General features: G+C 42.0%; 1 protein-coding gene across 1 annotated transcript in view; it reads left to right on the top strand.

Annotated features, from left to right (window-relative positions):
- mfsd2ab (major facilitator superfamily domain containing 2ab) overlaps window positions 1–14,885 on the top strand; it is a 52,266-nt gene that overhangs the window by 16,212 nt on the left and 21,169 nt on the right. The window contains exons 4-6 of the mRNA XM_043717420.1: window positions 10,515–10,647; window positions 13,343–13,421; window positions 14,066–14,235. Coding sequence (XP_043573355.1) covers window positions 10,515–10,647; window positions 13,343–13,421; window positions 14,066–14,235 — 382 coding nt within the window. The remainder of the gene's footprint in view (window positions 1–10,514; window positions 10,648–13,342; window positions 13,422–14,065; window positions 14,236–14,885) is intronic.

Raw genomic sequence — 14,885 nt, 5'->3', positions numbered from 1 at the left:
AGGGGTGGGGAGGGAAATATATCCCTGGTGGTGGGGTCTGCTTGGAGGTGGTGGAAATGTCGGCGGATGATTTGGTTTATGCGAAGGTTGGTAGGGTGGAAGGTGAGCACCAGGGGCGTTCTGTCCTTGTTGCGGTTGGAGGGGTTGGATCTGAGGGCGGAGGTGCGGGATGTGGACGAGATGCGTTGGAGGGCATCTTTAACACGTCGATTTCGAAGCTTTTCGGATGCTGCCTGAATTGCTGTGCTCTTCCAGCACCACTGATCCAGAATCTGGTTTCCAGCATCTGCAGTCATTGTTTTTACCTCCCTGAGCTTTCCTCTGGCTGGCAGCTCATGCCAATCAGAGGCCGGATTACACCCCCAGTATTATTGTGGTGGGGGCCCAAGGCGAGCACCTCCCCCTCAGTGTCCCAGATGGAGCACCACTGTCTGGAAAAGGCAGATGTTGTTCCGGAGTGGACAGGGGATTATGGAGATTGTGTGCAGGCAAAAGGGGTTGGTTTTCAGCAGCATCTCTACCCTTGGCCGAGTCTCTCAATCTTTCACAAATTAGTTCAGATTGACAGGCAGCCCTCCCTGTACCAACAGCTTGTCTGCAGTGGAGTAGGCCGGCCTTCTCTTGTCTCACCTGGAGCAGAAGTAATTGCAGTCCAGGCTGGATGAGGCCCTCAAAGGTCTCCACCAGTGAGCCTCTGGTGAAGCATTGGTGTTCTGTTCTGCTTGCTGTTTATGTCCATCCTGGGACAGGGCAGACAAAGATGCGTGGGAACTCCTAGTGGCCTGGTATTCAAGCCAGAACTCCAGGCCTCAACCAGCTTCCTGCTCAACATACATGAGCTGCTGGCCAAATCTCCCTTCAAAAGTCCCCAGATTGCCTTCTCTGTGGTAACAGGAAGGAAGCCAGTATCTCTCTGATGCCAACCCACTCAATTATCCCTTCCCTTCGCTGCCACCTTATATAGGATCCTCACACCACAGATAGAGGCCACTTTGCCCATTGAATCTGCACCAACCCCTTGAAGGGCATCACACCCTAGGTTAACCCACCTATAGCACATCATGGGGCAATTTAGCATGGTCAGTCCATCTAATCTGACCATCTTTTGACTGTGGAATGAAACCGGAGCACCCACGAAGACACAGGGAGAATGTGCAAACTATATGCAGACAGACACCCGAGGTTGGAACTGAACCCAGGTCTGCGGGGCTGTAAGGCAGCAGCGCTAATTACTGAGCCATAAGGAAGTGGGAAATCTACCCAGTGTCTTTCAGAGGGCAGCAATCTTCAGGAAATCTGTACAGCTAATTTTAGCCAGTGTGCACTCATGTAGTAGGAGAGAGTGAGGACTGCAGATGCTGGAGATCAGAGTTGAGAGCGTGGTGCTGGAAAAGCACAGCAGGTCAGACAGCATCTGAGGAGCAGGAGAACCAACATTTCATATATAAGCCCTTCATCATCCCCAAACCATTGATTCTCCTGCTCGTCAGATGCTGCCTGACCAGCTGTGCCTTCCCAGCACCACACACTCGACTACACTCATGTCGAGTTGTTTGAAGATACTGTGTCAGTAGCTTGGAAAGGAAGTTTATATTGGATTTGTTTTGTGTGAAAGCAGACCCAGATGTTTATGATAAGTTTAACAAATCCAACTCCACCGGGGCTGATACATCAATCCTCAACAGTCTTCTCTGTTTCTAAGATTTGGAGCAGTAATGTGGTAAGAGTATCTGTTTCCAATGGAGAGTCCTACAACCAACATTGTATGGTTGACTTTCCGCAGACTCCAGACTTTTTACAGCCTCTTTGCCTAATTAGTAACACATGAGACAAACACAAGACTTCATTTACCCCTCGACAGACTTATGTTTCAACTTCAAACTCAGGCAAATCTCCTTTGCAGTTTTTAAGCAAATCTAATGTTATGTTTCAGCACAAATTTCTGCTTGTGTGGTAGATGAGGATCGGTGTAGTGTAGGCTGGTCCGTTTCTGGTTTAGTCTCAGTATATTATGTTAATCAAAAGGAACTAACAGACTTGCGGACTTTCAGAATATACTTTTACCCAAAGTAAATTGCCACTGCATATTAAGGGCTCCAGCTAAGATGCTAGGGGCTTTGTATGATGCTTGTGAGAAGGATAAAACGTAGGACACACACTGATTTGAGCTTTAATCTCTTTCAAATAATCTCAAAGCAGAACTTTCATGTTACGTGTTGTTAGATTTTTTTTTTCTTTGACTTTATTGGATTCATTAAAAGTAATTTTAATTATTGGCTCTCAAAATGCAAATGTTCCTTCCAGATTATATTTTTAGCATTAAAAGCCAAGAGAAAGTTGAGTGGGAGTATGGGTCCCAAAATACCCAGGGAAATTCAGGATATGTCAATTAAAGATTGGTTTTGATCTAGAACCCTGTTGAAACTGAAGCTGCTGTGTGCTGACTTCAGAAGGTGTAGTCCAGTGGAATCGCATGTTACAATTACAATTTTGTTGCTAAATTGCAGCCTTGCACATTTTGGAGAAGGTTTGTAGCTCAAGTTGTAGATCAGTTTGTCGGATTGCTCACTGAGCTGGTAGGTTTGTTTTTGACATTTAGTCACTGTGCTGGGTAACATTATCCTTGAGCCTCTGATGAAGCATTGATGTTCTGTTCTGCTTGTTATTTACGCGTCGCATCACCAGACGAAGACACACACAGGAATCCCTAGAGGCCTGGTATTCAAATCAGAACTCCATCAATAAACACTTCGATTTGGACCCCATTTACCAATCTGACAGAAACAGAACTGAAAATGATATCACCTACCACAACAAACAGAGTCACATAAACAGCAAGAGGGACAGAACATCAATGCCTCACTTATGACATCACCTAGCACGGTGCCGAAAACAAACCCACCAGCTCAGCAAGCAACCAGACAACCTTGCAGCTCTGCAGTTCAGCAAATCTGGAGCTCACTGGCAATCTCCTGAAGAATCTTGTTGCAGGAATGGCTGCATTGGGGCTGAAATGAGAATTTGTAATCCATTAATTATTTGTTAATTTGTTGGGTGCACACTGTATATTTGCCAGTGCGCCTAACTAACCACAGCAAGCTTAAAAAGTGGTCTTTGAGGTGCACCAGCTAATCATTTAGAATGCATTTGACCTGTACACCATGATAGTCACTGTTTGAACTCTCAGCTCTCCACACAGTTGAACATGATGCTGTATGTTGGGATTCAGAATGAGCACACTGTAGGCATCAATAATATAATGGGATTATTTGATGTTTGCTGTCGCAAATTAGGGTTTAGGATCGAAATGTTAGTTGTTGGAGTGTGACACTTTGTGGTAAAGCAAGTCTTTATTGCCCATTCGGAATTGCCCTTGAGAAGGAAGTGGTGAGCCATTTCCTTGAACTGCTGTAGTCTGTACATTGGGAATACCATAAGTGCTGTTAAGAAGGGAGTTCCAGGATTTTGACTGCAATACTGAAGGAGCAGCAAGACATTTCCAAGTCAGGATGGTGTGTGACTTGGAGGGGACGTTGCAAGTTACCTGGTGTTCCCATGTGAAGCTGCCCTTGTCCCTCATAGTTTGGATAGTGCTGCTGGCACTTTGAGCAATCTGGAGAAATCCCCTTTATTTTTGAAGTAATCAACAAACTTGAAGAAAAAAATCTTAACTTCGAGTGGAATTCAGTATTTTTTTAAGAAAAAGAACTTAATGATGTTTATGTTTTAATGATGTTTATGTTTATGTTTTTAAAGAAAACATTGGAAGCTTATGCCAGCTAATTTGCTTCATCCCAAATCTGAAACTGATCCAAGCTTGGATAGGTGCCTACTTTTGGTGGTTAACTGTTCATCATTCCAATCTTCTAATGACACCAGTAATTCTGTTTTATTACTCCTGCATTTATAATATGGTCTGCAAATTATAATTAATTCTTAATTTGTACCTGTTCTAACCTGCTTCCATAATGCTATTGTGCCAGCATTTAATTTTTTCAAAGTAACTCTATCTCCTCTGATACAGTGAGTTAAGAATAATCCACTGCCTGCAGGTATTGCAATGTGAAACACAAGGCCAGTTAGGTGCAGCATGGTGGTTCAGTGGTTAGCATTGCTGCCACACAGCACCAGGGACCTGGGTTCAATTCCCAACTTTGGTGGCTGTGTGATGTGCAAACTCCGCACATTCTCCCTGTGTCTGCATGGGTTTGTTCCGGTTTCCTCCCACAATCCAAAGATGTGCAGGTTGGGTGAGTTGGCCATGCTAAATTGCCCAAAGTGTTAGGTGCATTGGTCAGAGGGAAATGTAGAATAATACAGTAGGGGAATGGATTAGTGGTGCTGGAAGAGCACAGCAGTTCAGGCAGCATCCGAGGAGCAGTAAAATCGACGTTTCAGGCAAAAGCCCTCCATCAGGAATAAAGGCAGAGAGCCTGAAGCGTGGAGAGATAAGCTAGAGGAGGGTGGGGGTGGGGAGAAAGTAGCGTAGAGTACAATAGGTGAGTGGGGGTTAGGTATTTTACTGCTCCTTGGATGCTGCCTGAACTGCTGTGCTCTCCCAGCACCACTAATCCAGAATCTGGTTTTCAGCATCTGCAGTCATTGTTTTTACCTAGTAGGGGAATGGGTCTGGGTGGGTAACTCTACGCAGGGTCGGTGTGGACATGTTGGGCCAAAGGGCCTGTTTCCATACTGTAGAGAATCTAATCTACTACAGCAGTTCATAGTGACACTTGACTCTGGGCAGTCTTCAATCAGCAATGTTTAACCGCGCATAACACTTTTCAAGCTATTGCAGTCGGCTTGACACACTAAACGTGTTAATTCAGCCGGATTTGGCAGTGAGAGTGGTAGCGTGGACAGATTTCCATGGATCCTGTCCTTGGAGGTGATTTGATTTTATGTTTGACCTCGTTGCGAGAGGAAAGCTGTGATGAGAATGAGTTGGGGGTGGGTTGGAGAAAAGAGGTGTGTCAAAATGCAGGAACACGCTATCACTATCCGCCAATAGGAAGCTGAAGAGTGTACAAGGAATGTAACGCTGCAGCCAAAGGTTACATTCGGTCAAAAAAATGACAAGCCCTGCAGCTGAGACATTCCCAGTGAAGTAAAATTTAAAGATACATTCTCACCAGCTAGGCTACCATAAACACACAAATAACTGTTTTATGAGTATGTCTTTGAAAGCTGTTAGTGTGATTAAAATAAGTTTACAACTGTACACAAGAGAAGTGGAGAAAAGGCAAAATTTGGAAAGGGCCAACAAAATAAAATACAATAGTATTATGACTAAATGTACATTAAGTGGCCTGCTTGTGCATAACTTAAATAAGTGACTTATTTGAAAGTCAATGGCATAGATCTCCAGCTAAAATGATTCAATACAAAGGCTTTACCACAAGTCAGCCTGAGGCAGAAGGCAGAATGCAGAATGTGGCACGGAGAAACAGGAATGTAACTCGTGTGTGAAATTTTTTTTGCTGCATTACCTTTTTAACTGTTTGCTTACATTTTAACATAAGGACAAAAGATATTTTGGGGATAGTTGTTTCATCGTAAAGTGGGTGGCACGGTGGTTCAGTGGTTAGCAGTGCTGCCTCACAGCATCAGGGTCCTAGGTTCGATTCCAGCTTTGGGCAACTGTCTGTATGTATGATTTGGAGATGCTGGTGTTGGACTGGGGTGTACAAAGTTAAAAATCACACAACACCAGGTTATAGTCCAACAGGTTTATTTGTCTGTGTGTAGTTTGCACATTCTCCCCGTGTCTGTGCGGGTTTCCTCTGGGTGCTCCAATTTCCTCCACATTCCTCCCACAGTCCAAAGATGTGCAGGTCAGGCGAATTGGCCATGCTAAATTGTCCATAGTGCTGGGTGGGTTGGTCTTTGGAGGGTTGATGTGGATTGGTTGGGTCAAAGGGTCTGTAGGGAATCCAATCTTTTCATTGAGCTCAACAAAGCAAGGGCAGGAAGAAGTTGGTTATCCCAGAGAAACGTTAAAGATTCCTCCTTGGTGAAACAGTTAAAAAAGACAGAAGGTGGTGAAGAGTGAATAGCAAGCCCACTATGCAACCATCAATTATAACCATTTTCTGCCAGTTTCCCAGTTACAATGTCAATCTATGACTATTGTTCTTCTCCTCCGCCACCCTGCCAATATTTCTTCTGCTTCACATTTGCATAGGAAATGTGATTTGCATTTCCAGAGGAACAATGGTCTTCAGGAAAATGACCATCTACTCAGTGTTTGGTTTCCCTCATTTAGAGGAGGCAGTGCAGTGACCAGCAAGTACAACATGACTGGCATCCTTTCCATGTTGCTTGCTTTCTCCTAGTTTCCCCCTGCTTTCCCTCTGTCAGTAAAGAGCTCCCTCCCACATTCAAATCTAATGATGGATCTGAATCCAAAACATCTCTTCACTGACACTGATAAAACGTATTGTGTATATCTTACATATTTGCTCGATGTATTTCAGATTTTTGACATTTTGCAGTAACTCATTTTTGCTGCAATTTGAAATGAGTTAGAAATCCTCCCAGCACCACTTCAAGAGGAAATAAAATGTGTTTAAATAAAGATTTAAACATAAGTATTTCAAAGTAAAGGTGCAACTGATAACATAAGAATTGTAATATATGAAAAAATGATGCAGAGCAGATTTCTTGTAGGACTGACTCTTTGTATAACACTGAATGCTGTTGCCAGGATCTGAGAAAGAAAAGGGCACTTTGAAATGATAATTCTCTTTAGCTGTGCAGTAATCTCTTCCTTTTCCAGCATCTTGCATGTCCATGCAGTGATCCTGCATTCAGATCAACTGCTTGGCTTCCTTCTCTCATTAACTCTAACTCTAAACTAGTGGAGTATCAGAGGTTTTTTCTTCAGGCTAGCATTTTGCATAAGAACTTTAAATCTTTTGGAGTTGGTCTGTAGGTGTTAGGAATAATCTTGAGCGAAATCATCAGTTTAAAAAAAACTAGCTCAATCAGAAAGAAAATTTTTCAACTCCCTGTCCAGTATGCCTAGTTATTGAACAACAGGACATCTGATCCTGCGATTTGATCTAAGTAAATGTTGGACTATTCTGCATTCTGTAGTTTTTATTACAAATTTGACATTCACCCTGTACAGAATGTGAATTTGACTGTTTTACTCAGCCTTGTCTCTGTCCTTGAAAGTGCTGCATGTGGTTCTGATTTCACAGACTTTGTGAGTATTGCCTTTTAAAAGTGATTCTTTACTTTCAGTTGCTGGTAACAAAAGTGTGTTGTGTATGTATGCTTTTTGAATTTATTCATGTGGAGATTCATTTTCCTTCCCCTGTGTATCACACGAGAAAAACTCTATTTTTTTGTAATTTGACCATCCTGTTTGAACTCCGTTTTGCCTAGAAAGGAGTGGACTGTGCAGTTGAACGATGCTTCATCCTTACCTCTCCAGGCCTTATTTGGTGACCAGGCAGCTCAATAGATTTACGAAGTTGTTTTATTCCTGGCTTTGGGACAGTGCTGGTCTTGAGCAGCAATTAAGGCTGTTGTTTAAGAGTATGCATTGCCAAATGCTGGTTGTATCGTCGTAATTCAGAGGCAGGAGTGCAAAATTTGGCAAGGTTCTGCTGGAACTGCATCACTTTGCCTTCTCTTTATATTTTGCTTTTTCCATTATCAATATTTGTGTGTCCATGTTCCAAGCAATACTAAAGAGCTGCACGCGGTTGTTGCGCATTAGAGAAAAGGTGGAAGGCAATTTAAAGAGGCTGTGGAAGATCAATAGGATGTGTGTGGTTTTGCTTGTTTAGGTTTTCCTGCTGCTGGGAACTAATTTCACATCAGCCTTTGTGGAGTAGCCAGTGGCTGTAAAGACCACTGGCCCTGAGCTGTTAGACTATGGAATGATTCTGGGCTGTCATTGACCTCTATATGCCAAACAAGTCCTGGATGATCCTTTGCTGTAATATGCAATTTCAAACCATTTCCCAACAGCAGCCTAAAGGTTAGAGCAATGGGATTCTTCAAAGTCCAAGACATCAGAGGTTCACTCACCTTGTGGCTGTGGAGACCATCTTGTTCAATGGCATTGCCAAATCAATATGAGAGGATTCCATTCTCAATATTCAGATAGTCTTACAACTCCGAGCACTGATCTCTCCTTTTTACTCGTCTTTCTCAACGCAATCCTCATCTGTTCTTCAAATCGGGCAGCATTACTAACGGGCATTATTACCTAGATGCTGTTAAGGTATTAAGAACTGATCTTGTTGTGTGAAGGAGTGGAGTTACATGTAAGCCAAATAAAAATAAGGGCAGCAAATTTAACTAAAGGGTGTTGGTGAATCGATTGTGTTTTTACTAGAATCAGCCAGTTTTCATGATGATTTTCCGAGGATCAACCCACAAACTGTTGGATTTTAGTCACTTAATTACACATTTAAGTTAGGCTGTCTCTTTTAGGGTCACAAAGATTGAGGTTATCTTCCTCAGCCAAGGCTAATGATACTGACACAAGGTCCCAAGCCACAAGGTGTGTTTCAGAGTAGATAAGCTCCGTTGTTCGTTATGTCATAAGTGAGCAAACCATTGGCACATTGAGTGAGTGTGTTTTAGTTATCTGATCGATCGAAGGGTGTTGGCCAGAATCATAGAATTGGTGCAGTGCAGAGAATAACTAGTCAGCCCATTTTCTTTGTGTCTTCCCTAAATGAACATTTCACTGAGTGCCTGACTTCACCCTGTAATCCTACACATTGTGCCTTTTCAAATAATCTGCCAGTTCCTTCTGGGATGCCTTGATTGACCCTGCCTCCAACACGTTGACAGGCAGTGCATTCTGGAACCTAACCCCACACTGCCTGAGTAAAGCCTTTCCTCATATCCCTTTTACTTTATTCACCTATTTTTCCAATCAACCTGTACACAGATGTTATTACATACCTCTGGAGCAGGTGGGATTTGAACCCAGGACCCCCAGTTATTGAAGATAGGCTGCGTGGGAATGAGAGTAAGGTTTGAAATATGCACCAGTTTAGTGATGAGCTTCTTGAAACAGCATATCATTTATTTACCAAATATAGAATAACTGTTGGATTGGTGCAAGAGTCTGCTACAGAGCAGCTGGAGCTGTAATGGACAACCTTTGAGTCTCAGCAATTCTGTTACAGGCAGTAACTTCCCTCAGCACAGCTGTCAGAGTGACAGCTATTTTTGGGTTCATCACCTGTTCTGGTGCTTGTCATGACTGTCTGTCTTTTAAGAAATGAATCAATGCCTTCATCAACAGATGGGAGTAATGGTGGCTATACTGAGGGCTATCATCAGTCACTGGGTGGATCGTCCCAATAGCAAAAAGCCTAATTACTGAATTCAAAATAACCTCTACGTCATTTAAAGTCAAGTTTTTATTTTAGTTGTTTGCCTGTTTCTAAGTAAACATATCTCAAAATCTTACCAGTTTGTGTGATCTAATAACCTTTTATTTTTTTGAAAAAGCAGCCAATCCACTTCTTTCACTATTGCCTCATTCAGTCACACCATTCTATCTCAGCCTGTCCTTTTTAACACAGCACACTGCCATGTAGCTGGTTATTTGCAACATTTTTTTGTTGGCCTAATGTACAAACCTGACCTTCCTCTCTCCACAGACAGTGCCTGAGGTGCTAACTGGCCTCTGTTTTCTGTTTTAGGCAAAGCATTCTCTTGTAATGACATGCCCACTGGCATAATAGTCCCACTAACCAGACAGCACATGGTTGTTTTTCTTTGCCAAAAAATCAGTTCATTATTATCTGCTGTCACACTGACTGACTGGATTGAGATACTATTGGATATTTGACCGTTATACATTCGAGTGGGTGTCACAAAGTTTCTAATTCAAATCCCCCTTCCAGGACTTTTGGATAAACATTCAGGGTTGATTGTCCAGCGTGACACTGAAGGACAATTGTAATTCTTGAAGTTTGCATCTTTCAGACGAGAGATTAAACTGAACCACCACCTGCTTGTCAAATATCCCATGGTGCTATTCCAATGCAGAATAGGGAGATTATTCCTAGTATTTATCTCTCGATCAATATCACAACAAAAGATTATCTGATAATTCTCAGATTGTTCTTAGTGGGAGTTCGCTAGGCACAATTTAGCTGTTATATTTCCTATTATTATAACAGTGAGTACACTTAAAGTCTTTCATTAGCTGTAAAGCAATACTAAATATTTGGTGATCATGAAAAGTCTTTCCAATTTTAAATTCAAGTCTTTTTGTTTAGAAAAACATGACACTACAATACACTACACTACATTGCAGGTGGATAGGGATGTCAACTGAACATCTAACTTTGGTCCTGGTTCCTGTACTCTGAGCCATTTGACACGGTTTATGTCTGGCATTCGATGTTAACCTAAGCTCCCTTGGACAATGCATTGTGATTGCAACAGTGGAGCTGGAAATAGTTAATCTGAGTATATTAGAACATTTTTTGAAAATAAATTAAAATTAGCTTTACTTCTGTCTTTTCCAGGATAGTTTGCTCTTCACCTTTCGCAGTTGCCTCTTACTTTCTCCTGTGGTACGTACCAGATGGAAATGTGTCCGAGACTGGAAAAATCCTTTGGTACTTGGTTTTCTACTGTTTATTCCAAACACTGCAAACAGTAAGTACTTAATAAGGGAGGTTACCTCGCTTGCATTTGGTGAGCCAGTGACATATAATGGAAAACACAACTCTGTATTCATGTTATTTCTAGATGACTCTGCTACTGGGCCTGAAGAAAAATGTTGCTCTTAGCTTTTAAAATAAAAAGCCCCTAAAAGTATGTCTACTTTTATTCAACTCAGTAAATAGTCACTCAACACTTAGTGGGACGTGTTTACTTTGAGGGAGTCTGGTTGGCTTCTGTTGTTAGGAGCTCAAAGTTTGACGTCCATGAATCTGAAATCAATGCCCTAAAACAGCATTCACCAGCAGTTATTCCATGACCAAAGCCAGGAGTACTAACCTAGTTCTCAGTTGACTCAACAACATGAACCCACTGTAACCTAATTTGTACCTGTGGCTATTTGTCTGTAAACATTCCTTTTCACCTGCTTGACTTGGCTGCTCTTGTGTTACTTTTGGTTCAGTGCCATGTGATTTTTGGGAAAGTGACAGTTCTCAATGGAAATGCATAAAAATTCAGAGTTCCTAATGTGCGAATAATGTTTCCAATTATTCCGAAGTATCTAAGTTGCAATGGCCAAGATGAATTATGCCAATTGTGGAGAGGCTTTGTTAGTCTGAATGTTCCAGAAAGAAATCTGTTTGCATGAATTGGCTGCGTTACTTTGACTTACAGGAAGCTTCTGTCAGTGATATAAAAATTCTGCCAACACCTTGGGTAAATACAAAGTTGGTGGCCCTCTTGATGCTGGCAATTTTAGTTCATCTGTCCTTTCCCCGACTCTTCTGAACTGGAGGATAGATTCTCCATTCAGGATCTGAGTCATGTTTTTAATATGATACCCATGCTCAGCCAGGACTAACTGAGCAGCCTGCATTTTCCACCACTCCAATACATCTCTTATGTTCTACTAAGTCTTGTATATACATGGGCATGTGTTATTCTGGAGTATGGTTAGAATTAGAAAGGGTCATGCAGTGCAGCACCAGCTCAGAGTGGAATGTAATTCATCAGCAAACACTCTTGTCAGTGAGTTCCCTGTAAGGCTCAATCCTATAATGTAATGTTACTGAACAAGTCATCAAGAGGCTGAGATAAGCGGCCCACAACACGAGTTCATACGATCCCACCATCGTAGCTGGAGGAATTTAACCTCAATTAATTAATAAATCTAAATAAAATGCAGATCAGAAACCTGTCAGATTTATCATTTAAAACTAAAAGAATATCCAGGATCACTCATGTCCTTGAAGAAAGGAAATCCGATGTTCTTTCCCAGTCTGGCCTACGTGTGACCCAAGTCCTACAACAAAGTGGTTTGACTTAGACCTGCCCTCTGAAATGACTTAACACCCCACTTACTGGTAAATGGGCCACCGCTACACAAGGGCCATACTTTCATTCTGGAGAGATGGTAGTGGGACAGACACACTACATCCAAAGAGATTTAGCAGTGGCCTCAAAGGCAGGTGAGTGGCAAGAGGGGGTTAGTTTGATAGTTAGTTGGCTCAGACTTCAACCCTGTTTCATGAAAAGATTGTTAGACCTTTACTTCTCAACCTTCAATGTCACCCCCATTGTTGCGCCTGGAGCTTTGGAAACTTAGGAAATAATTCCTAATGAGCTCTGTTGTTACAATAACCCTTCAGGCATCTTGACAGTGAAGTCTACTAAATCTGCAGGAATAGATGATTAGTGTTTTTCCAAGCTACACCAGACACTTGCCTGGGAGAAAGTGAGGACCCCAGATGCTGGAGATCAGAGTTGAGAGTGTGATGCTAGAAAAGCACAGCAGGTCAGGCAGCATTCGAGGAGCAGAAGAGTTGACGTTTCAGGCATAAGCCCTTCATCTGGAATGAGGCTTGTGGGCCGGAGGGCTGAGAGATAAATGGGAGGGGAGTGGGGCTGGGAAGAAGGTAGCTGGGAATGTGAGAGGTAGATGAAGGTTGGGGGCGAAGGTAATAGGGTGGAGAGGATCGATCGGAAAGTCGATGGACAGGTCACGAGGGTGGTGCCAAGTTGGAGGCTTGGGACTGGGATAAGGTGGGGGGAAGGGAACTGAGGAAACGGGTGAAATCCTGATTAATCCTGTGTGGTTGCAGGGTCCCAAGGTGGAAGATGTTTGCCCATCAATGCATTCCTATAGAGAATTCCTGCTTTTGTGCTTGAGCTGAGAGTCTTTTTCCTTTTTTCAATTTTAAGAGGTTGGGGTTTTAAACCTCTTTACGTCATGACACTTAGATACCATTCATGTCTCACAATTGCTTACAGCAGTCCATAAACTTATCGATCTCACATTGCAGGGAAAGGCTTTTGGAAAATGGATGTGTTTGAGCTCAGCATTACTGTTAATTGGTCATGCTGAGTTTGAGTGCCCTGCTGGTGCACCCCATATCCTCCCCCCATCGACAAAATAGAATTTGCTGAAATTGTGGGTGGGGTTCCAGCATTTGGGACCCACCCGCATTTCATACCCATCCTGACTGTGTGAAAGTCCAGCCCATAATCTTTTGATAATACTGTAGATTAGTTTCATGTTAGTTTAAGTATTTTTCACCTTGGTAAATGTGTATATGAACCTCCTCATGATGTGTTTCTGATCTTACAGTAGTACTGTTTCTTTGAGATGCTGCATTGTAATTTTTGAAATGTCACTATTTGAAAATAAACGCTTCCACTCTTTTCTTAGTGTTTCCACGTACCCTACTCTGCACTCACAATGTTCATAAGCACAGATCAAAAGGAGAGGGATTCTGCAACAGCATATCGTGAGTAGGCCTTTTTATTTTTATAAGTGGGTTTGTCACACAAATTTAGGTTGTGCGTCAGGAGACTGATCCATTGGGGCATGCATCCTACTGCAACTATTAATGCCTGTTATTTTAGTTATTTCTTTAAAAATATTAAATTTGAATTGCTACTAATTTTTTTTCTTTGATTGTAAGTTCAATGTTTTATAATTTTCATCAGCAAGGTAAAGTTAAGTTCATTTGAGCAGAATATTTATGGGAATAGTTATGATTTTTCAGAGTGACCTAGTTTGTTTCCACAGTTCTTAATCTGTTTAAATTCTGCTGTTTTACCTGTGTAGGATTAAATTCACTTGCTGTACATGCCGAAACCTGATTTAATGTGATTTAACACTCACTCGAATAATACTTTGGAGTTCAAAGGTATTAAAAATCACAATGCTGATACTGAAGTAATTCTGGATTGTAAAGAAAATGAAGAATATCTGTGGGGTGAACAGAAAAATATTTATGATTCTGGTGACTATTCTTGGAGTCCTTAATTCTTGGGCTACAGAAACCTTGAGGGTTTTTTAAACCAGTTTACCCAATAAATTCACCAGTTCTAAGTATTTGAAGGCAAGTTACTGTGGTCTTCAGTGATTTTCTACTGTTCTTTGCAGGTATGACTGTGGAGGTGTTGGGAACAGTATTAGGAACAGCAATACAAGGCCAGATTGTGGGTGGTGCTGATGCCCCATGTATTCATGAAAATGTATTCGTTAATGCTTCAGTATCCACAATTGAAGTCAACACTACACAGTACAGTGTCAACACATCCATCAGTCAGCTGGTATGTATTCATGTTTCCAAGTTTTAACAGTAGAAATATCAAAAGCCAATTTCACATTATAAAAGTGATACGCGGTTTCAGTAACAGTTTGTTACAGCATGGCAAGTGTTAATTAGCAAAGTCCTATTTAAATAGCGATCATAACAAAACTGAAATCCCTGTGCAGTCTGAAAACAATGAACCCCAATCACAAGCATAAGCTGTAATCTTAAAGCCAAACACCTAGATATGAGGGAAGACCTGCTATGGTTGATTGGGTAAATATGGGCGGCACGGTGGCACAGTGGTTAGCACTGCTGCCCCACAGCGCCAGAGACCCGCGTTCAATTCCCGCCTCAGGCAACTGTCTGTGTGGAGTTTGCACATTCTCCCTGTGGCTGCATGGGTTTCCAACCACAGTCCAAAACAAAATGTGCAGGTTAGGTGTTAAATCGCCCGTAGTGTTAGGTGAAGGGGTAAATGTAGGGGAATGGGTCTGGGTGGGTTGCCCTTCGGAGAGTCGGTGTGGACTTGTTGAACCAAAGGGCCTGTTTCCATACTGTAAGTAATCTCATATAATAACAGGTAGGGTGATAAATAAACAGGGGGAGGAATTTTTTTAAAAAACACTTCAATACTTTTGATAACATTTTTTTCAATTGCAAAAGAAA

The sequence above is a fragment of the Chiloscyllium plagiosum genome, chromosome 27 (assembly GCF_004010195.1).
Source record: "Chiloscyllium plagiosum isolate BGI_BamShark_2017 chromosome 27, ASM401019v2, whole genome shotgun sequence".
NCBI lineage: Eukaryota > Metazoa > Chordata > Chondrichthyes > Orectolobiformes > Hemiscylliidae > Chiloscyllium > Chiloscyllium plagiosum.
The sequence above is the reverse complement of the archived record's forward strand: the minus strand, read 5'-3'. Positions and strand labels throughout refer to the sequence as shown.